This window comes from Maylandia zebra, linkage group LG6 (genome assembly GCF_041146795.1).
Source record: "Maylandia zebra isolate NMK-2024a linkage group LG6, Mzebra_GT3a, whole genome shotgun sequence".
NCBI lineage: Eukaryota > Metazoa > Chordata > Actinopteri > Cichliformes > Cichlidae > Maylandia > Maylandia zebra.
In genome coordinates, this window is record NC_135172.1 from 42,109,705 (window position 1) to 42,133,031 (window position 23,327).

Sequence of the window (23,327 nt, forward strand, 5' to 3'; positions counted from 1 at the left end):
GCGGTAATGTTCTTTTGCTTCACTTTTTGCCCACTGGATCGTGTCAAAGACTATTTTTTAACCGTGAGAAAAGTTCCCCTCATGCCTAATCTGTACGATCACCAGCCTTTATTCCCAAAAGAGCCTTTTTGAGCTGTCACCACATGTTAGCGCTCCGCAGTGGTCTGTTCATGTCTAACTTTGACATTTTTATGACAGTACGTCCATGTTTTTGCTTCACTTGTGAAATTATAGACCTAATTACACATCTAATTATCTAATTTCTTTTTCAAAAATATGAAAGAAACAGAACTGTGAAGTAAAAAAATAGCTAGCTAGCTATTTTTTTTAATCTTGTTAGCTAGCTTAAATTCTAGCATTTTTTAGTTCGTTAACACCAAGTGGCAGCCAGGCATCTGTGTCTGTGCACTGCACCTGTATAGTTTATGGATACAGATAACTAAATAAGCTAGCCAGCCACTAATAACTATGCGCTTCAACCTTTCATCTAAATATGATCACTTCTGGTTCCACAAAACAAAAACATGATGGCAACCAAAAAACCAACATCTGAGCTTCAAAGCGTAGAGTCCAAAAACTTGGGTGGCATCTCTGTGACTATATGGATCTTTTATATACAGTCTCTGGTTTCAGCTTTCCTGAGGCCTTTGTGGACTTTGTATGTTATCTGTGTGGGTTTTACTGGTTTCTTTCCACAGACCACAGACATGCCGTAGCTTGGATGTGGTTTGGATGTGCGATATATAAAGTGCACAGGCTTGAGTGTTGCGCAACATGGGTGAATTTGACTCACAGTATAGAGCACTTTGATTGGTCAGTGATACTGATAAGCGTTATATAAATACAAGCATATTTTTATTCAATATGCGTTAAGACAAATTGTGAAAGTGAAATATTTTCACATTCACAAGAATTCAGTAAGTTTTAATATTAGAAGGATTTAAAATGTTCCTGTAACAGTTGCTGTTTTGAGGCCAAACTGCATGAGTGTGCTGGCTTGTCTGAACAGCTCTCCTCAGCGAGGAAACATCTTTGGTGCCTGAACAAACAGAAAAGTGAAAGCAAAAACCAACAAAGTGTCTCAGTGAGGCGCTTCAAAGATGAGGTCGCTGCTGGATGGATGAATGGTCAAAAACATGTTTAACAATCTGCTTGTACCCAAGGAGCTCAGTGCACAGCCAAGCTGGTTTCCAGTAACTAGTCACACCACTTTATAGTAGGCATGCATCTTGAAGTTGTGGATGGGAATTTCAAGCAAAAAAATCATTATTTGTTTTTCATGGGAAACTATTTGACAAAGGGCAGTACAGCTGTTAGCACTGTTGCCTCACAGCACAAAGATCTTGGGTTCGCTGTGGCCTCTCAGGACGGAGTTATCGTGTCCCCGTGCCCGTGAGCAGTGTTGGGAAGGTTACTTTTAAAATGTATTTCACTACAGATTACAGAATACATGCCCCAAAATGTATTTTGTAACGTATTCCGTTACGTTACTCAATGAGAGTAACGTATTCTGAATACTTCGGATTACTTAATATATTATCATGCTTTTTACAACTACGTGAATGTGATTTATTACTATTACTGAAGGTCCGCGGCTCTGAACCGTAGTAAAGGGACCTCTGACTAATACGTTGGGTTCTGTGTTGGGCTCATAGCCGAAAAATAGCTTTACTTTGTTGTCTGGGTCAAGTTTCAGACAGAGAGAGGCGTTGAAAGGCTGCTCCAATGGAACTTATTGTTTCGGAGGAAAACACAAACACGGTGTACAGTCGAGTCTTAATAGCTTACTTACAACTGGGCTCGTCAGGCTCTCTTCTTGGCTGAAGTGGTTATTATTATATTTACATGCTTCCAGCTCCCGTTTCTGCTCAATGACAACTCATAGTTTTCCACTCTCCTTTTTCTCCCTCCTCGCGCTCACAGACACATAACGTGTATGGCAGTCCATTCTCCCTGCAGCACGGACTACACTGCCCATGATGCTACATTCTTTAGGCCTATGCCTGTAGCATTCTGCCTATTAGCTTAGCACAACAACAACAACAACAAAAAGGCGTCATGGGATACAGTTACTCATATTTAGTATTTTAAATACATTACTCCCCAACACTACCCGTGAGGGCTCACTCACTTCTTCCCCCAGTCCAAAGACGTACTTGTTAGATTAGCTGGTTATTCTAAATCAGTCATAGGTTGTCTTTCTTTCCCTGCAGCAGATGAACAGCAATGACAACTGAGATATGACCCCTCTCTGTGAAAATGCATGGATACATGCTGTTTGTATTTTGGAAAACCCTGCACTCTCCTGCTTGAAACAATCTAAATGAACTGGCATTTTTACTTTAAGTTTTCTAGTCTTACTGACTACTAAAAGAGCTTCAAACCACAGGCCACATTTACCCACACATAAATTCAGTATTTTTTCAATTTTATTTGACACACACATGAAGCCAGTTTATAATCACCAGTTCACCTAACATGGATGTGGGAGGAAGACAGAGCACCCAGAGAAAACTCAGGCTCGGGGAGACGATGCAAGCTCATAGCCTGTATCGGCTACGTCCAACCAAAGCTGCAGGCAGCAAGTGTCAATGTTATCTTTTTGGCTGCTGCACCAACTTGCATTACATCATTTAATTAAGAAAGCTCCAACAGCACAAACACTACTGAGAGGTTCAGTTCAATGACCTTTTAGCTGAGGTGAAGCCTAGCAGACAGCAAGCAGCTGCAGCTGCCTGTGTCCATATGCACCGGTCAAGCAAAGAGGCCACGCCCCTCGATATGCAAACCTTAAGCTCTAATACAAATTCAGCAGGTGAGTTTTTATATGCAGCTGTTATAAAGGGAAGAACTGTCTATAGAGACCAAAAGGTTTGTGCTGTGCAGGTCTGTGTCTGAACATTGTGCTAAGTTCTTCATATCCATGTTTGCATGTTCTGATTCTAAGCCTGCAGCACAAAAACAGAAAGTGTCAGATGTCCTCACGTCAGTTTATATAACTTCACTTTTGCCTCGTTGTCCTGCAGACTCATCAGGTCAGGTCGACCCTTTGGCTGCTTCACACTTTGATCTGGTGGAGACTCTGCAAGTCTTCTGCACGCTCTGCGCTAGCATGACTCATCATGTCGACTCCATCATGTGTGCATCGTGTGGTCTTGTTAAGGCTGCTGTGGAAGCAGACAGAAGGTAAAACCTCAGCGTGACCAACATCAGAATAATGCAGCGGTTTGGTGGGAACGAGTCGGGGAGCCAGCAGCGATGTGTGGTTCTGCACTGCTGACGAGACACAATGGACACGTTTACGAAAGCACTGACAGGTACGCAAAGACTGTACACAAAACATCACAGCTCCCCCCAGAAGAGAACTTCTGACAGTTTACAACAGACAAGTTAGGACGTGTAGCTTTCTTTCATCTCTGTTACACAGACGTCATATTAATCAGAGTCAGTGTTTTCAAAGACAAACCCAAATCCAAAGATTTAAACAGAATACCTCATGACTCACGTTTTCTTGACAGCAGAGTCCAGGAAACATATCAAATATGCTCTCTGTGTGTGTGTGTGTGTGTGTGTGTGTGTGTGTGTGTGTGTGTGTGTGTGTGTGTGTGTGTGTGTGTGTGTGAGAGAGAGACCTGTAGTAGAAAGTGCTCAGCTTAAGTAGAAAGAAGCTATATTAGTTCCAGTACAGTTACTTTTACTGTGCATACAGCGCTGTCATGCTGCTCATTCAGTGACATAAACAAATATGTAGATCGATAAATAAAAATCTTTTTTTTTTTTTACGAATAATTCAAAACATGAAAATTGTATCATTCTAAATGTATCAATTAAACCCAAATAAAGTATTTAAATAATTATTAATGGAAAAAATATATTTAAGTAGAAATAAATAAATAAACAGACACGAATATATTATAAATATTTTATTTATAGAATAAATACATATTTATTATTTCTCTTTATATATATTGTAAACTGTGTGTGTGTGTGTGTGTGTGTGTGTGTGTGTGTGTGTGTGTGTGTGTGTGTGCGCATGCGCGTGTGTGTGTGTGTGTGTGTGTGTGTGCGCGTGCGCGTGTGTGTGTGTGTATATAATTACATCACAGCAAAGAATAAATATCATAGTTGTAGACAAAACAAATGTGTTTGAGTCAAATGGAACTGACCACAACTGTTCTATTAATTTATACAAATTAAATTACACACACACGCACACGCACACGCACACACACACACACACACTTTAATCCTCCTTCACATATTTCACGTTTCCTTGCTCGCTGTCTGTAAGAGGAGAAATGGAGCAGTGAGTGTTTGGCTCTCAGAGTTTGTTTGATTTTATCGATTTTATTGACTTCATTGATTGGTTGAGGCTGTAGTTCAGTACCAGCAAATCCATCAGCTGTTTGGATGTGAAATAACAACACACATCACTTGTTTGTCCCGCGATCCATCACAGCCTACATCCACCCTCTCACTCTCTCTCCATGCTCTCACTGCTATAATTGGCTCTCTGAGCCTGGCTGCTTAAAGCATTATAAAAGCTCCCCTGGCCCGGCTTATCCTCCGACAGCACTTACAGAATCACACCTCCATGTCCCCGCAACATGTCGTCTACACGCTGACACCCACAGACTTCTGCTGGCATAACGTGGTGAAAACAGACAGGAGGATAAGTGCAGAAAAAAAAGTGAAGATAAAGGACAAAATCCATCAGGACATATCACAGGTCAGTGTGTGTGTTTTCCAGTAAAATGTGGGAGTTTATCATCATTCATCTTGGCTGCAGTTCTGAAACACTGCTTATGTCTCCATACTGGAAGCCTACTTCCAAATAACTTCCTTGGAAGTATGCTGTGGTACCAATTACACAGGAGGATTTACTCAGCTGAGTCTGCGGGGAAAAAAACAGCTGATTTCTTCAAATAAAAAAAAGCAAAAGGCTTTTGTTGTTTCCAGAGGAATCGGTCTAGTTTTACTGTTTGCCAGAATTTTATGTAATTGTTCTAATATGGCTGTTTATGTTGAAAACAGGAACCAGAGAAACAATCAGGAAAGTGCAGGTAAAGCAAAGAACAGTTTAAATCCAAGTGAGGCAAAAACAACAATTTCTCACCTAAAAACCTTCAGGCGTGTCCTTTTAGGTTTTATTCCTATTTTCATTCTGTCAATATTGAACTGAAATTACATTTCAGATGCTGATTCTGTGAGTCTCGTCATATCAGCCCAGCTTTTACCCCAAAACTTCCCATGATTCTTATATTAACACATCTTAAACAACTAAATTGAGTCTCACGAAAAATCGGAACTATATATCAACGTATTAAATGTAGAAAAACTCAGTGATGTGAAAACTAAGGCTACGTTCACACTGCAGGTCTTAATGCTCAGTTCCATTTTATGATCAAATCTGATTTTTTTTGTCTGGTTGTTCACACTACAAATAAAATGTGACAGCAAAGGCGCTCTAGTGTGAACGGTTCACGGCCCTCAAAGCGGCCCGCTTGCGCAAAAGAAGACGTCACACACAACGCGCTCTGTTTACGGAATAAAAAATGGCGGCTACAGAGCGAGTAGGTGCTGTTGCAGCAGTCTATCAATTTGTGCACAGTGGTAACCGACAGAATTTTGACAAATTAATTAGAGAAAGAAGGACACTGAGACAAAGAGAGCCCGTGCTTTAACAATGGCCTTGTTTAGAGCAGTGGCTGCTACCTCCGTGCAGAGGTATATATGGACACGGAGTCGATTAGCTTGAATAGAATTGTCTTCCCATATGCTAATCAAGTCCAAAACCTCAGTTTTTGTCCATTGACTCGCTCCGTCTCCAGTTTCTGCCGCCATGCTTTCTCGTTTGTCTTCTCCGGCGCTGATAATTGGCATCTGTCTTGTGTCAGTGACGTAAAAGACGGATTTAATGCGACCTGACCGTTCAAACAGCAGTCGCTTTCTAAAACATCGGATAGGTATCGGATTCAGTACCACATACGAAAGTGACCCAGATCGGATTTGAAAATATCGGATTTGTGCCGTTCACACTGTCGTACCATGATCGGATATGGGTCGCATAGGGTCAGAAAAGGCGGATTTGATGCGCTTTCGCCTGCAGTGTGAACGTAGACCTAAAAATAAAGGAGCTCAGCAGGTTAAACCTCGCCCACCCCTAAGTGAATTTTTTTTTTTTACATAGAATAAAAATTTGTGTAAATGTTGAAATACAATAAAGTGACTTTTTGAAAGTAATGACGCTCAAACGGCTGAGTGATTGTAGTAAAGCCTGGTAAATGTCATGTGACATTACAGTGACTCAGTACCACAGAGCGTACTCTGAGCGTTAAGCGCAGCGACACCGCAGGGGCGACATAAACTACAGGAAGAGAACGAGATGGCAGATGTGATTTGCTTGGAAGTCGTATCGCATGATGTATGACAGACTTCCTGTGCTGGTGTCACGGTGGCGGAGGTGAATCATTTGCCAGGAAGTTTTCCCGCTGCTCATCTAGTAAGTGATGCAGCAGGTGGTCAGGATTATCGAGGACAGATAACAGTTTGTCCAAAGAGCTCGTGACCTCCACGGCTTCATACTCACAGCAGAAACATTCAAGCAGGGGTCATGACCCTGCAGCTCCCATCTCCAGTGGCTCCTCGTAGCTTCGACAGGAAACACAGATAAGCCTTTCAGTTATTCAGTCAATCACTGCTTCAAGTGATCCTTTGAATTCTCTACACTTTTATCCATGTTTCTCAGCTGACACCTCATCCACTTGATGTAGCTGAATGTCAACAGTCGTGGTTAGCATGGACGTAAACACGTGCACGAGAGGTCGTGAGCTCCCGAGCTATGAGGAAAATAATTCAAAAGTGCCAGTTCTGCTGACATATCGATCTGCTTTATCTGCGGCTGGACTTCAGTCCCAAATCAAGTTGAAATAAGAGACTTTTTATTTGATTTTTCTGCACAGAAGAGACTTTGTCGTGTTTGGAATGTGTGGAAATGCGCAGCCAAATGCAGACGCAGAGGGAAGCCGAGTCAAAACAAAAGCCAGCTGTTTATCTTTGGCTGATAAGTGTTCATGAACAAAAGTGAAACTCAAGCCAGAGAAACAGTAAAATAATCCTTTAACTGACATCGAGCGCACAGCGGAGAGCAACAGTACAATGCAACCAGGACAAAGAGAGGACTGAGGCTTTGAATACGCAAAGGGCCCCACTGGGGGAAAGTGGGACAGGTGGGTAAACAAACAGGTGCAAACAATCAAGGGATAACAAGATACAGGAAGTAAAAATAAATGCAAGACACAAGCAAGAGCAAATGGGTGCAGCCACTGTGGAGCTCCACAGTGGGCAGAAACACGTGACCTCCACAGTATGGTTAGGGGTTATGGTTCTGTTTTTTGCCATTTTTATGGTTTTATTTGAAAGGGTACAGTGAAGAGTGACAGGAAAGCAGAGGGAGTGAGAGCAGGTAACACATGTGGCAAAGAGCCACGGGTCGGATTCGAATTCAGGCCGGCCACTCAGCCATGAGCATCTATATGAAGGACTCTGTCCCAGCCTTTACGATCCATTGGCGCGGTTTCCATCGTATCTACACTCAACAAAAATATAAACGCAACACCTTTGTTACTGCTCCCATTCCCCATGGGATGGACGTAGAGACCTAAAATTCATTCCAGATACACAATATAACCATCCCTCCCAAACAGTGGTCACAAATCAGTCCAAATGTGTGGTAGTGGGCACATCTGCTATATTGAGATAATCCATCCCACCTCACAGGTGTGCCACATCAGGATGCTGATCTGACATCATGAGTAGTGCACAGGTGTACCTCAGACTGCCCACAACAAAAGGCCACCCTGGAATGTGCAGTTTTGTCTCACAGCAAAATGCCACAGATGCCACAAGCAATGAGGGAGCAGGAATGTCAACCAGATCTGTCGCCCGTGCATTGAATGTTCATTTCTCAACCATAAGCCGTCTCCACAGGCGTTTCAGAGAATATGGCAGCACATCCAACCGGCCTCACAACCGCAGACCTCGTGTAACCACACCAGCCCAGGACCTCCACATCCAGCAGGTTCACCTCCAAGATCGTCTGAGACCAGCCACCCAGACAGCTGCTGGAACAATTGGTTTGCACAACCAAACAATTTCTGCACAAACTGTCAGAAACTGTCTCAGGGACGCTCAACTGCATGCCCGTCGTCCTCATCGGGGTCTTGACCTGACTCCAGCTCGTCACCGTAACAGACTTGTGTGGGCAAATGCTCACATTCGATGGCGTCTGGCACGTTGGAGAGGTGTGCGCTTCACGGATGAATCATGGTTCACATTGTTCAGGGCAGATGGCAGCTGAGAATGTCCCAGTTCTTGCATGGCCAGCATACTCACCGGACATGTCACCCATTGAGCATGTTCGGGATGTGCTTGACCGGCGTATACGACAGCGTGTACCAGTTCCCACGAATATCCAACAACCTCGCACAGCCATTGAAGTGGAGTGGACCAACATTCCACAGGCCACAATTGACAATCTGATAGACTCCATGCGACGATGTGTTGCACTGCATGAGGCAAATGGTGGTCACACCAGATACTGACCGGTTCTGGGTCCCCAGACCCCCAATAGCGCAAAAAACTGCACATTCCAGGGTGGCCTTTTGTTGTGGGCAGTCTGAGGTACACCTGTGCACTACTCATGATGTCAGATCAGCATCCTGATGTGGCACACCTGTGAGGTGGGATGGATTATCTCAATATAGCAGATGTGCCCACTACCACACATTTGGACTGATTTGTGACCACTGTTTGGGAGGGATGGTTATATTGTGTATCTGGAATGAATTTTAGGTCTCTACGTCCATCCCATGGGGAATGGGAGCAGTAACAAAGGTGTTGCGTTTATATTTTTGTTGAGTGTATGTCACGTGTTTCTGCCTACTGTGGCAGTGACGTGTCTCCGCCTACTGTGGCTGTGACATGTCTCCGCCTACTTTAGAGGTCATGTGTTTCTGCCTACTGTGGAGCTCCACGGTGGCTGCAGCCAGACCTTTCTCGACACAAGGCTGAAGGCCATGATAGTCTCATAGGTGCTGTGTTTTACAGTCAGCTCAAATGCGCTAATTTGTTTTCAGTGAAAACAGCAATTTCATAAATGCAACAAAACAAAGTTAAAGTTTGAAACAATAAAAAGCCAACAAGCATAGCCATGGATGCTAAAATGATTTAAACTATTACTAATATTGATGGTCATCTCCGTAAGGCTTGGGTGTGTTTTTTGGCTCTGTTCAGATTTTATCCTGTGGTGATAAAGTTTTCGGTCTCCTCCATTAAAGGTGCACCTTCCTTTGCAGGATGAAGTCCAGATGGCTGCTGTCCGCTGTGGACAGACTTCCTACCATCAGTGAAATGCAGGAGAGCGACACAGAAGAAGGAGACCCGGACTGCTCCTCTCACACCATGGAGGAGTATGTGGACTCCATCAAAGAGCTCTCCCAGCCGGCCCCCTACCCGCTCCATGGGCCCCTCAGAGGTCACCGCCTCTGGATGGTGCGCTCATGCCCTGTGGCTCCACCTGTGGCACCGGCTCTGTTTTTAAAATCCCTGAGAAGCAGCCCACCTTGGAGTCCAGTTGACCTATCAGATGTATCACTGACCTTAACAGACCAATCAAAGTGTGAGACATCAACACATTTCAAACAAAACCTGCTGGACGTGCTGGTGGGACATTCCCTGTTTGCAGGGCTGGTGTGAGGTGAAGGTAGCGGCCGGACTGCTGACCTCTGCCCACGGCTCCCGTCAGCTCCACGATGCATGATTCATTTATGTGTAAGAAGTAATTGAGTCAGCAACGCTCCAGAAGCTATATGCATTCCCTTTGAAGTTCTAAATGAACGCAACACATGAAACAAAAGATGAAAAGCAAAAAATCAAGGGCAGAACAAACAAACGAGCAGTGCCTGCCTGGATGCCCGAGGTATAAGTGCGATAAGTGGCTGTGCTGGGCCCACTCGTCCACCAGGGGGCCCTCCAACAGACCCAAGCTGTGAACTCTCCTGATTTGAATATTTAAAGACATACTGTCTGTTTTTTGCTACCAGAATCTTCTGAGGACCCCAAACTAAGGATGATTCAAGAAAGCAATGCAAACTAGGTAGATTCATTGGCTCCCACACCCCAGGAGCTCGTTGAGATGAACTACAAATATTAAATCTCTTCAGACTGTAGCTCTAAATTAAATAGCCAAGAATTTGCCTTCAGACCCTTTAAAGGGCCCAGAATTAGGTAAGCTTTAACTGCCTAGAAAAGGAATACAAAGGGCTGCTTAAGCCGACGGGGGGCCTTTGAACAGCTTCGGGGTTTAAGTTGTGACTTAAAAATTTAAAGATAGTCTCCCTCATTGGCTCTAGTCTATCCCGGCTGGCACATAAATATGAACTCTGTGTAGAGTCTGGTTCAATTTTAAATATCCGAATCATTTCTGTTGGACATTTGAAGAAATTTGGATGTTCGGTCTTAATCTAAAGATCTTAATATCTTTTTGGTTCAAAGTTCTATGCTTCTTTATATCCACCAGATCTAGGGTTATGGTTTTAGTCAACTCTTTTTAGACACACATAGCTTTTTTGGAAAACCAAAAACCTTTCATCTTGTTGTTCCTTTTTTTAAAAATTGGTCTTAGGCTGGTGACCTGGGAGGTGTTAGGATGAAATCATCATGTTTTTTTTAGGGTTTTTTTCATTCAAATAAGTAAACTTCTACTGCAAGACATTTGATTTCAAATTCTCCTTCGATACAGACACAGAGATGTGTTAGTAAATGATGAGATTTGTTTCCCTTTTTCATCACCACCAGGTAAAAAAAAGAATATGGAGGTCTCTTCCTGTTGAAAAGGAGATCTTCCTTACCACTGTCTCCAAATGCTTCTCGTAGGTTGTTACACCCCGGCCTAGGCAACCGGGGTGCAACGTAGAAAAACAAAGATAAGGAAAATAAAACCACGAAGGCTCTCCACCAAAATCCCAAAACGAAAATATCCCATGACGAAAGTATTAACAAACCCATTCACAACTATTTACAACAGACTATTTATTTACAACAAAACACCAAACTATTTACAACACGGGGGAGATCGCGACCATGACACACTGAAACACAGGGTTTAAATACATAGAGGGAGCAATCAGGAAATGGACCACAGGAGGGAAACACAGCTGGGGCAAATTAGAACTGACGAGACAGGGAAAATGTAAACTGAACACACTAAGATAACACAGACTTTCAAAGTAAAGCAGGAAATACATAAGTCATGCAAAAACAAAACACTGACACACCGAAACGTAACATTTCCCCCTACCCAAAAATCAAACATGTAACCCCAAGTGAAAAGTTTGATTCAGACAAACGAAGGCCGAAACGAAGGCAGACGAAGCTGATGGAGGCTGGAGCGGTCCCACTGACCCTCCAGCAGACGACGAAGGCTGGAGCGGTCCCTCGGACCCTCCAGCAGACGACGAAGGCTGGAGCGGTCCCTCGGACCCTCCAGCGAAGGCGGATGAAGGCTGGAGCGGTCCCACGGACCCTCCAGCGACGACAAAGGCTGGGGCGGTCCCACGGACCCTCCCCCCAGCGAAGGCGGATGAAGGCAGACGAAGCTGATGGAGGCTGGAGCGGTCCCACGGACCCTCCAGCAGAGGCGGATGAAGGCTGGACCGGTCCCTCGGATCCTCCAGCGAAGACAGACGAGCAGCTCACTAGCTGCACACATAGACACGCAGCCCACCAGCTGCACACACGGACACGCAACCCACCAGCTGCACACACGGACACGCAGCCCACCAGCTGCACACACGGACACGCAGCCCACCAGCTGCAGAAGGCTGGAGCGGTCCCTCGGATCCTCCAGCGAAGACAGACGGAGGCTGAAGCGGTCCTCGGACCCTCCAGCGAAGACAGAAGGCCGAAGCTGTCCCTCCTTCGGACCCTCCACCGATCCCGGACGAGCCCCCATATGTTACACCCCGGCCTAGGCAACCGGGGTGCAACGTAGAAAAACAAAGATAAGGAAAATAAAACCACGAAGGCTCTCCACCAAAATCCCAAAACGAAAATATCCCATGACGAAAGTATTAACAAACCCATTCACAACTATTTACAACAGACCATTTATTTACAACAAAACACCAAACTATTTACAACACGGGGGAGATCGCGACCATGACACACTGAAACACAGGGTTTAAATACATAGAGGGAGCAATCAGGAAATGGACCACAGGAGGGAAACACAGCTGGGGCAAATTAGAACTGACGAGACAGGGAAAATGTAAACTGAACACACTAAGATAACACAGACTTTCAAAGTAAAGCAGGAAATACATAAGTCATGCAAAAACAAAACACTGACACACCGAAACGTAACATAGGTTATTGTCTCTCAAACAATCTAATCTATAAAGCATCTTGAGATTACTCTCATCAGTCGTGACTCATGAGCTTTATAAATAAAATGAACTGAACCCCCTTTGACCTTAAAATGTACTGCTAAGCCTAAAGCTTCTTATTCTTTTTAACCTCACAGATTTGTAATATTGGATAATTTCTCTCCCCAAATAAATCAGTTTCTTAACCACTTATTCAGTTCATAGTCTGCAGCCATTCCCAGCTGCCCGTGGGTGGACATTAGTAAACCTCACCTGTCTATCACAAGGCTATGTAATTAAATTCAATAAATCTGTATTTTTTTTCCATTGCATTTTCCAGGAATTCCAGCTCCCTATGGCTTCCTGGCCACCTGAGCTCACTGAAAGCAATTCTCCTTTATTTCTGAGTTTTAAATATTCACTTTTCTAATTGTATTTTATTTGTTTTAATTAAGTTTAAAACTGAAACACGTTTGTGCTAAGGGTAAAGAAGCACTCACGCTGTGCAGGTTTATGCAGTGCAGCCTGCAAAGTTTTGTTGACATTGGTTTGCTTTTTTCCCCCATTTGAAATAAAAGCAGTTGTAAGAAAAACATAAAACGGCTTCCCTCCTTTCTTTGCATGTAATTATCATGTCTGAACAGGAATGCGGGCGTCCTCAATGACCGTGTTGGGCACACACTTTATTTTCAACCATCAAAATTTAGTTTCTGTTTCCTTGAAGTTGTGTGACTATGAGATAAGTCGCTCCAGCTGGCTATTGGCAAGAAGTGCCTGAGTTACATCCAACAAACATGTGGTAAGAGAGAAAGAGAGAAAGGGAGGAGAGCAGAGCGACCCCCCTGGAGATGCTTCCAGAGAACAAGCCTCAGAATTTGACTCAAACTGACCCCAAATTACTCATGCACATTGTGCAACACAGACTATGTCAAGCTCACAAAGTATGAACACAAAGAGGCCCTCAGGAACATTATTTTCTTGCATTAACGTAAAAATGTGTCACAATATTCCAAAGAAATAGCTGGAACCATTTACGTACATGGTATGTGGTACGGAGATAAGAAAAGATTTATGAAGCATAACTTACGGTAAAGTGCTGCTTCAGCACCAGGTGTGTTGAAAACATAGGATTTCTTTTAAATTGGATTCGTAGTTATGGCGAGGTGCAGATATCGTCGCTTCTCCAAAACTCATTAAATTAGAAAAGGAGTGAGATACTGTGAGCAGCGAGATACACCGCAGCGTACCAGAGTGATATAAAACAGATTTGCTGTATTTGAGTCGTTTAGTTGCAATATCCCAAAGACCTGTTTGATGTGTAAACACAGAAATGTGGCATTAAATATGAAATACAGCGAGGAAAAAAAACAATAGGAGCTCTGTGAGAGAGCTCAGTGTGGAGAGGCGATATCAGGGGAATCCATCTCTCAAACTACACCCTGAAATACAATAATTGAACATAAAGACAAGCTGAGGATTATAGCTGAGAGCTGCCAGGCTCCAGTCGAGACATGCACCGCAGTCATTGATGAATAACAGGAAATGTCAGCTTTTAGTATGGATGAATTCTCATTACTGCTCACCAGCTAAAACAGTCACACAACGTTTACTTTGCTTGATCTTACTATTTCACAAGACAGAGCGCTGCACTGTTCGTGTTAATCACACCATGGCTGCCAAATTATCTGCAGATTACAGTGAAAATCAGTCTGTCTGCAGATGCCTTCAAAGCTGCGTGCAACGTTTTTGTTTTCATGTTGGATCTCTTAGTGGCAGCTTAATCTGTGCAGCGCTGTGAAAAAGTACTTGCACCATTCTTGATTTCTTACACTTTTTCTTTTCTTTTGCATACTTGTCACATTTGGCTGGAGCTCAGGAGATGGAGCAGGACATCTACTAGCTGCAAGGGCCGTAGTTTGATCCCTGGCTCCAGCAGTGAGTGAGTGAGTGTGAATGTGTGTGCATCCCAGCATGCCATGTTGTATGAAGTGCTTTGAGTGCTCATGTTATTGGATCTTTTCAGAGTTAAATGATGGATTTAAATGTAATAAAGGAAAAAAGCCATCTGAAGCTACCTGCCCCTGTGTGAAAAAGTATTTGCCCCCTAAACCTAATAACTGGTTGTGCCACTTTTGGCAACGAGAACTGCAGTTAAGTGCTTGTGATAATTGCCAGTGAATCTTTCATATCACTGTAGAGGAATTTTGGCCCGCTCGTCTTTGCAGAATTGTTGTAAATCAGCCACATTAGAGGATTTTTGAGCACGAATAGCCTGATTAAAGTAATCTCAAAGCATCTCGATCAGATGTAAGTCTGGCTTTGATTTTGTTTTTTTTGTCTTTTCAGCCATTCAGAGGTGGACTTGGGGGTGTGTTCTGGATTATTGTCCTGCTCCATAACCCCAGTGTGTTTGGGCTCCAGGGCACAAACTGACATTCTTCTTCAGGATTTTCTGGTAGGTTTGGGTAGACCCCTCCCCCAAATAAATGAAGAAGACTTAAAACCTGCATTTTGCATTTACTCGAGTTATCTTTGTCTAATATAGGCACTGAAATCTTTAAGCATGATAAAAGAAATCAGTGGAGGGGACAATACCAATAACATGGAAGCAACTCAAAACAATCAGGCCAGGGGTGTCCAACTCCAGCCCTCAAGCGCCGGTGTCTTGCAGGTTTTAGATCTCATCCTGGGTCAACACACCTGAATCAAATAATTAGTTCATTGCCAGGCCTCTGGAGAACTTCAAGCAATTTAAAACAGCTGTGTTGGATCAAAACCTGCAGGACACTGGCCCTCGAGGCCTGGAGTTGGACACCTCTGATTTAGGCAAACCAACCTGCCGAAATTCAAACTGGGCATCAGAATCAGAAAGAAATGTGATTTAGGTGAATTTTAACGCAGCGTGATTGTTGGTGCCAGACGGCCTGATCTGAGTATTTCAGAAACTGCTGACCTGCTGGGTTTTTTCCCACACAACCATGTCCAGGGCTTACAGAGATCAGTCCAAGAAAGAGAAAACATCCAGTGGGCGTCAGTTCTCTGGCAGAAAATGCTTTGTTGATGTAAGAGAAGATGGAGCAGGCCAGACTACTTTAAGTTGACAGGAAGTTAACTGTAAAACAAATAATCACTCGTTACAACAAAGGAGTGCAGAAGAGCATCTCTGAACCCACAGTGTGTCAAGCCTTGATGCCGATGGGCTACAGCAGCAGAAGACCACACCGGCTGGCACTCGTGTCAGCTAAGAACGGGAAACCCACTTGCTAAAGTTGGTCTGATGAGTCGGACCAATTTCTGCTGTGACATGATAGAGGATAGTGTAAACATCTGCGGCTGGTGATGTAATGGTGTGGGGGATATTTTCTTGGAACACTATGGGCCTGATTAAACATCACAGTCTGCCCGAGTATTTAGCCCTGACCAGCTCCATCCACTTTCTGACCACGGTGTAGCCATCTTCTGATGGCTGCTTCCAGCAGGGTAATGTGTCATATCACAAAGCTCGGATCAACTCAAACATTGAGTTGAGGGCACTCAGATGACCTCCACAGCCATCAGATCTCAGTCCAGCAGAGCACCTCTGGGATGCGGTGGAACGATAATCTGATCATGGACGAGCAGCCGACAGAGTCAAAATGACTTGGTTAGCCAGGGATAACCAAATTAATGGCCAGGTTAACCCTCTCAGGCTCAAATTAAGTTTTTGTTGCTAATGCACAAAAGAATACCTGCAGTGGTATTTTTAGTTTTTAACTGTTGCAAATCTGCAACGCCTGCCTTGAGAGGGTTAAAATGCACACTTTCACAACATTTATGCTCCACTTTGAAAAACGATGCTTCCCAGTGCTTTTAGATGTGACGCGAGCAGCTTTGACGAAACCATGTGACACCCTGGGACAGAGAACAGAATGTCTTTTCTTTGGTCGTTTGATGTGTTGGAAAAAGCGTCTTCACAGCTGTTTTGGTGTTTGCTGGGTTGAACTGAAAACTTACTGATGCTCAACACTGTTGTTTTCTTTTTCCATTCCTTTAAAAAAAAATCTGGTGCACATTTGTGAGATAAATGTTTATGTTTGCTGCCATGTTGCGTCCGTGCTGTTTATTCTCAGTGTATCTGCTGGACTCGCTGTGTGGCAGATTGTTGTGCCGATTACTGCCTTCACTTGGAAACACTTAGCCGCTTTTTTCTTTTTTTGAAACAGTAAAAGTGGTTTTATTCCTCCCCTCTGGTTTGCCATTGTGTTTACTGATCAAATAAATAAAGCCAGGGTAAGATAATGTGTGCATAATGGCCAACTTTCTCATCGTAAATAAGGCCGAAATGACCATTAATCATCGAGGAGTCACAGTCTTGATTTCCTTTTACTCTGAAAAAGATAAAACACCTCATCAAAGCAGCCTGTTAATAACAAACACCGGGATCATCTGTCTTATCTGCATGTTCAGGTTTGCAAGCCGCGAGTGTGATAACTTTACAGACAGAAAACAGCTCCTCATGTTTGCTTCCTCCCACAGGGCATTTTGTGATGGTTTTAATAGACACATAAAAATTGAAATGCGATGTCTTGTGCAACCGCCGGCTTGCAGTGCTGGTGTGCAATCATATCGGCTATGAAATAAAGCTGTTAATAAAAAAAGGTCCACGTGTAAATTACAGTCTGACTTTCATTGTGCTCTGTCGTCGACTAAGAAACTGCAACAAAAGAAAGAGTGAGCCAAATAATTAAAGCTGAGACACCTAATGAGGAGGTAATTTGTCACCGAGCAGGATAACAGCTTTCTATTTGCTTTTTTGGCTGTAATCACAGACGCTGCTGGACTGCAGGATGCTGCTGTGAAGACTGAATGAGCTTCCTCACCTCATCTGAAACATTCTGACTCGAGCTCAGTCGGAGCAGGAGGGGATTCGCCGTGAGACCTTATGTTTTGCTTTGCGAGTTCCCCAAATAGTCCCCTTGCTGTTAGGTGATTAACTTTTGCTGCAGAACGAAAGAGGGGGAACTTGTTGACCCATCTGTACTTGTTTACAAAGTGAGTCCACAAATGTTAAGAGCATGCAGCAGTGACCATGAACCTGCACGGTCTGTGTAAACGAGGCAGACCAGAGGGGCAGGTCGGGGTTTTTAGCATCAGGCAATAAAATGAGCTGTAACGGCATCAGGGCATGTGAGGATGACACGTCACATTCAGACACAATGAAACAGAATATTTATTAGACAGTCATACTCTGTCATTGTGCACAAAGTCATACTGGAAGCATGACAATCAGCTGGCAAGTGTCCCCAGAAATGACTCCTCGAGGCAACAAACTTCTGAGTCTGCTTTTAGGCAGACAGGGCAGGGCTACCACGAGTAAGGCAGCCTGCTGCCTAGATGATCTCCTTTATGATTTTAGAATGACCAGAATTTAAGTAATGGACTTTATGCTTAATTCAGCGGGTCAGAGATTGCTGTTCTAAGTTAGTAGCAACCATAAACTGCCAATTAGTGCCAAGGCCTTGACTAATAAACTAAAGCAGAGACGTCTTGAGTGGCCTGTACTGTGATCTGGAGGCACCAACAGCACAAATAAAGTACAGAGGGCCCCTTCAGGGACTCAAATTATCTGCAGGGAAGTTTATCTCAGAATTAGCAGCTACACCCTCTGTAGGTGTCTCAACCTCTGACATCCACCTAACTCCTGTATCTAGATGGAAAAATTATATTTAAAAAAAGGAGAAAATTAGGTTTAGAGGCTAAAACATGTTTAGTTCTGCTGTAAAGTTGGTAGTCTGTGGGGACTCGAGCAGACGTCAGCCGCAGAAGTCGCTGCTCGGAGCCAACGAGGAGAAATAAGCAGTTTTGCTGAAAAACTGAAATATGATGACGGTCGTGAACTCCAGTGCGCCTGTTACACAAATGCACTTAATGCACGTTGCAACCTATTGGTAACCTTCAATGTGTTCATTGCGTGTAATGCCAGGATCTGAGCCCAATGGCAAAAAGATATATGAGTGACAGACATTTACATGTTGTGAAATGTGTTTTCTCCGCTCTGGGAAAGTGAGTTGTTCACACGGTGTGAGCTGTTCAGTCATGAGTGAGATGGTACCTGCTGTGGCATGTTTACAGACTGGTAAACATCGGAAATAGGAGTGAATCCATCGTGAGCGCTAAACTGTTATCAGCCTTGTAAGTGTTCCACTGTGTTTCATGAAACAGGTGCAGATTTGTCTTCCTCGGAGACATTCCTTTTCCCACCTCACTGCGACGCTACTCTGTGCAGTGCAATGTGCTTTCCAGTAACTCCAACAGGCCAGAAGAATGTCGAGGATGCATTAAGTTTAACCTCAAATAAAATAAGAATTTACACGGTAACAGTCATTACTCAGTATTTTACAACCCAGCTGTGCTGCTGCTAGCCCAGAGCTTGAAAACAATCACCAGCTTTTCCTCATAACCTCCAACTCTTTCAACATTCATGTGAAAAAGAAAGTACACCCTCTTTCAAGGAGGTTTCATCAAAGCATTGTAAACAACTCATCTGGTGCTTAGCAGTTCTTACAATAAGGTCAATACAACCTCAGGTGAACAGCAACTCCTGACAAAGGGTCATCATGACACCAGGTCCTCATTTATTTACCAGGAAACTACAGAAGAACTACATACACCCATGACTCAGCAGCCTGAAGAACCAACTTTAGCAGCAATAACTTGCAGTAACTGTTTACTGTGTGACTTTATCAGTCACTCACATTGTTTTGGAGGAATGTTGGCCACTCTTCTTTACAACGGTACCTCAGTGCACTGAGCTTTGTGGGTTTTTGTTTGTGCCCTGCTCCCCGACGGTCCACGAAATGACCGTGGACTTTCTTTTTCAGATGACTGTACAGTAGCCCGGACATGCCTGGGCAAAGCGTGATAAAAAGTATTAATCACCTCTTCCCTTTGACTCTGATTATGGTTAGTAATGAGATGTGGAATCTGTTTAATTATGTCATGATTTCATTTTTCTCCCTTTCTCTTTAAAACCAGCACAGAGCGCATTCTTTGAGCATGTCTCCTGCATGAATGTGGAAATTCCAGAGTCTAACTGACGGGAAGAGGCTCGGCCTATCGGGAAACCCACCCTGGCCTCGTTATAAAAGCAGAGGAGGCTCGCAGCAGCTCTTCACTCCTGTCTTCTCTCTTCAAGGAGGTACTGCAACCGGTTCGAACTCTCGCTTGTTCTCCTCTGAGGGATATTTTGGGGACTTTGGTTTGTCTCTCTCAACAGAACAATGGCCATTTTGCAGAGAAACTGTGCAGTCTTGTTGGTTGTTGTGGCTGCGGCTTGTGTGGAGCTCTATCAAGGTTAGTAATTTCTGCAGAATGTGTAATGCAGTAATGCTCTAAAACTTTATTGGCATGCATTTGCTTTTACTTCTTAGAGTGCATCAGTGGTAGGACTGCATTTCTTTTGCTAACCTGTCTGAAAACGTTCCCCTGCAGCTCAAACCTCGATAGGACGCTGTGCATGTCCCAAGGTCCAGGCAGTCAAAGGCAAAATATCAGATTTCCAAGTCCTTGAAAAGCGGCCCAGCTGTGATAAAACTGAGTTGATGTAAGTTTAAAAGAATATCTTTGAATATCTGCCACTTTAGAGTCTTGTCGGCTGTGCAGATTTTGATGGTAATACTTCTGTTTTCTCAGTGTAACCAGGATCAACCCCGACAACTCCACCCAGAAGCTGTGCATGTTCACTGAGGGAGTTAGAGCCAAGCGCCTCTTATCGTGCTGGGAAAGGTGAGCTACACAACATTAGCATCGGTTCACCCACAACTAACTGCTCTTTGCTTCTTCTTTAATGCTTCTGAATTTGAGAATTTAAGAACAACTAAAAACAGAATTCAAACTTTTCCATAAATGCGTTTGAGACAGGGGCGTGTCCAGAGGGGAGGGGATGGGGGGGCCTTGATCCCCTCAAATTCAGTATTTAAAGTACTTTAGTGACGCTCAGTTTTAAAACCAGGATCAATGTTTTGTTGTATTTTACACTTTGCATTTTGGATGCAGATATCTGCTGTAAGACATTAAACCATCTTCAGCTTTGACACTGATATTGCAATAACAAATCAGTAATTATAATCCAGCATGCATATCTCTTTAAAAAAGACTGCTGTTACTTTAAATAATTTATGTATATTTTGATGCTTAAACTTTTTCCAAGTAGGCAGGAGTATGACTTTTAAGTAAAAATGCTCTTCTTACTTTCCATGTAATATATCTGTATGCGAGCACAGGACTGCACAGAAGCCTAAAAAGTCATTTCTGGTGTTTTCTACATTTATTCCTGATCGAACATAGACTCTCTTGTCTCGTTCTCGCTCCCTGTTCTGTGCTACATGCACAGACTGAATGCTCCAGCAGCTGCACAGCTTTCACAGAGAGCTGGGACAGAATATCACACCACTTAAAAATGTTTGATTTGGCTTCAGAATCGATTCTTTTACAGCCAAAACACCACATGCTTCTGACTCCACAGAAAAACGAAACAGACCGAATGGCGTATAAATCGTTCCCCAGATGCAAAGAGTTTTAGAACAAATCTCAGGACACGTTAACATGTGACTCCTTGCGCAAACATCCAGATGTTTTCCATTAGTCCTTTGGCCTAATCCCAGTTTTTCTTTCCTCCCTTTCTCTTCTCAGCATAAACAAAAATGAGACACGCAAAATGGAGTGCATCGACAGACCGAAAATGGCCGGGAACAGTACCACGGAGAAATGAAACACACGAAAAGGAGAGGAAGAATGGTGAAGATAGATATTTCTCAGATCTCTGTGAAATGACGGCGAGAGCAAAGCGCGCCGAGAAGGCCAGATGAGTGAGAGCGAGCAGGAAAAGGACGGAAGAGAAAGAAGTTGTGGAGTTGTTAGGAAAGAGACAAATACAGATAAATACAAATTAATACAAGAAACAGAATATAGCAGCAAGTCTGTGTAAGAAGGGCACACACCTTTATTTTTTTGCTTGACACTGGTATTTATGTTGATATTTATTTATTCTGCTTCTTTTTTTGTACATTTTTATTGAATGTCTCTTTAAATAAAGTTAATTTTGATAGAAGTTTCTGCTTCCTGCTCATTTTTCGCCCAGTCTTTGGGCAAAAACCAGAAAAAGCTTCATTTCTTGGCACCCTGAATGTTTCCAGCTGGTTTTTGTTAACCCTCATAATGAAACCTGCGGCTCAGCACCGGTATCTCTACATCGAAACACAAACAAACAGGGTTGATCTGCACAGAAGACGCAGCTGGCACTCGAGGACGCTGAAGTGACTTTGTTGCAGGGTGAGCAAATTAATTGTTATCATACACAAACCGTGCACTCCTAGGGGAGAGTGGGGGCTTAGCACGATAACAATTAAATCATGCCCAGGAGAGCATTTTGACCACAGCTGTTTACAGCAGCAGCTGTAGGCCAGATGATGAAGCGGGGATGGATTCCTGAAGGATGTCGTGACTCTGAGTGGGCTAAAGTGAAAGTGGTTCTTTTACTTGATTCAGCAGAGCAGCAAGGAAAACAGTGTTAAAGTTGAAGAATCTGGAAACCATGGTTTCCAAAGAAAGACGGCTCAGGACTGTGAGCTAAATCTAACATCTGGACCAGACCACCAAACATCTGCCGCCACATCCAATTGCGCAACGATCCAACGATGGGAGCGATCCACATCCGACAGCTCAGATTGAAAGATTGTCACTTTCTCCCCTCCTCTGTAAATCATCAGGCCCAAATCTAGTGGCAACAGCACGAGGGAGGCTGGTTTGAGTTAAAGTTTTATATGATCTTTTTTAAACATTGTGAATGTTTGAGGCAAATGATTTCTGAAAACATGTGAACTAACTTGGACTAAAGTCGATCTTTCTAGTTCCCTGTGCTGCAAGAAAACATCTGGAGTCATATCAACAGAATAAACATGATTGCAAACTAAAGTCAACATAACCTCCCCCTCCTTCATACCACACTTGGCACATTCCTCCAGGCAGTCGACCATAAAAGGAGTGCAAAAGGGTTTGGACTGGTTTGGCAGTTTCTGGGTCCAAATCAGAGAAAGGTGGAGTACATCTTTAGTGGAGGTTAGAAAAACAGACTAATTAATCAAACGCACAGTTTCTTTATAATCTCATGTACATCAGCCACCAAACCAAACACATTTACAGGCTGTGTTTTGAAGATGTTCTCGATTGTTTGCAGCAGTTCGGAGTCGGTGCATCACGCTACCGCCAACCTTCGTAAATAATCATGAGCATCAGAATGTCGTCCTCCTCTTGGATCTGGAATCACGACGCCCTGCAGCCCAAGGTATAGTTCAAGCTTAATATCAGTGAAACTCACCTGATTTGGACTGCTTCAAAGAATTTTACGCTCTTTGTACACGAGAAGCAGTAAATAAAATATCACTCCCCTACATGCAAAGCTGTTTCTGCAGGCCTCCGAATCTGCTGTCAGAGATCAGACACACAAATATTTTAGTGACTTCACCACTACACTCCACTAACTCTCAACAGTCCATACTAATACAGCCATAGTTCAAGATATTTATCCTTAAACAGAAAAATCTGAAGGACTCTGATGTTTGTGTTTTAGGATAAACATCTTTTTCAGGTAGATACTGGAAATCTAAAACGGCCTCTCGTGAAAATAAATAAAAATCCTAGAAAAACATCTAAAATCACTCTGGTCTTCATCTCTTTACAGCATTTTTTAGTATTCGTTTATTTTTTTGGTGAAAAATGATGACAGAAATTTTACATGACTCATATTAAAAGCAAATTTTTCTCTTGGAAATTTCTTTCAGGCATTTCTGTGGTAGTCAGGAGAGAGTTAACTGACATGACCCTGCTCACTCCCTCTCCAGCTACGCTCCCTAATAAGTAGAAGCT

General features: G+C 43.3%; 1 protein-coding gene and 2 long non-coding RNA genes across 3 annotated transcripts; all 3 read left to right on the top strand.

Moving 5' to 3' along the window:
- Positions 1-4,465: 4,465 nt before the first annotated feature.
- LOC143419074 (uncharacterized) lies at positions 4,466-13,633 on the top strand. The gene is made up of 3 exons (XR_013099049.1): positions 4,466-4,729; positions 9,357-10,935; positions 12,429-13,633. It is a non-coding gene; the product is annotated as an uncharacterized LOC143419074 (long non-coding RNA).
- A 15-nt stretch (positions 13,634-13,648) lies between these two features.
- On the top strand, positions 13,649-17,331 carry LOC143419075 (uncharacterized). The gene is made up of 3 exons (XR_013099050.1): positions 13,649-14,364; positions 14,772-14,880; positions 17,234-17,331. It is a non-coding gene; the product is annotated as an uncharacterized LOC143419075 (long non-coding RNA).
- A 2,235-nt stretch (positions 17,332-19,566) lies between these two features.
- On the top strand, positions 19,567-21,513 carry cxcl18b (chemokine (C-X-C motif) ligand 18b). The gene is made up of 4 exons (XM_076885291.1): positions 19,567-19,757; positions 19,896-20,007; positions 20,097-20,189; positions 21,096-21,513. The coding sequence occupies exons 1-4, from the start codon at positions 19,685-19,687 to the stop codon at positions 21,172-21,174; spliced, it is 357 nt and encodes a 118-aa protein (XP_076741406.1). The 5' UTR covers positions 19,567-19,684; the 3' UTR covers positions 21,175-21,513.
- The last annotated feature ends 1,814 nt before the right edge of the window (positions 21,514-23,327 follow it).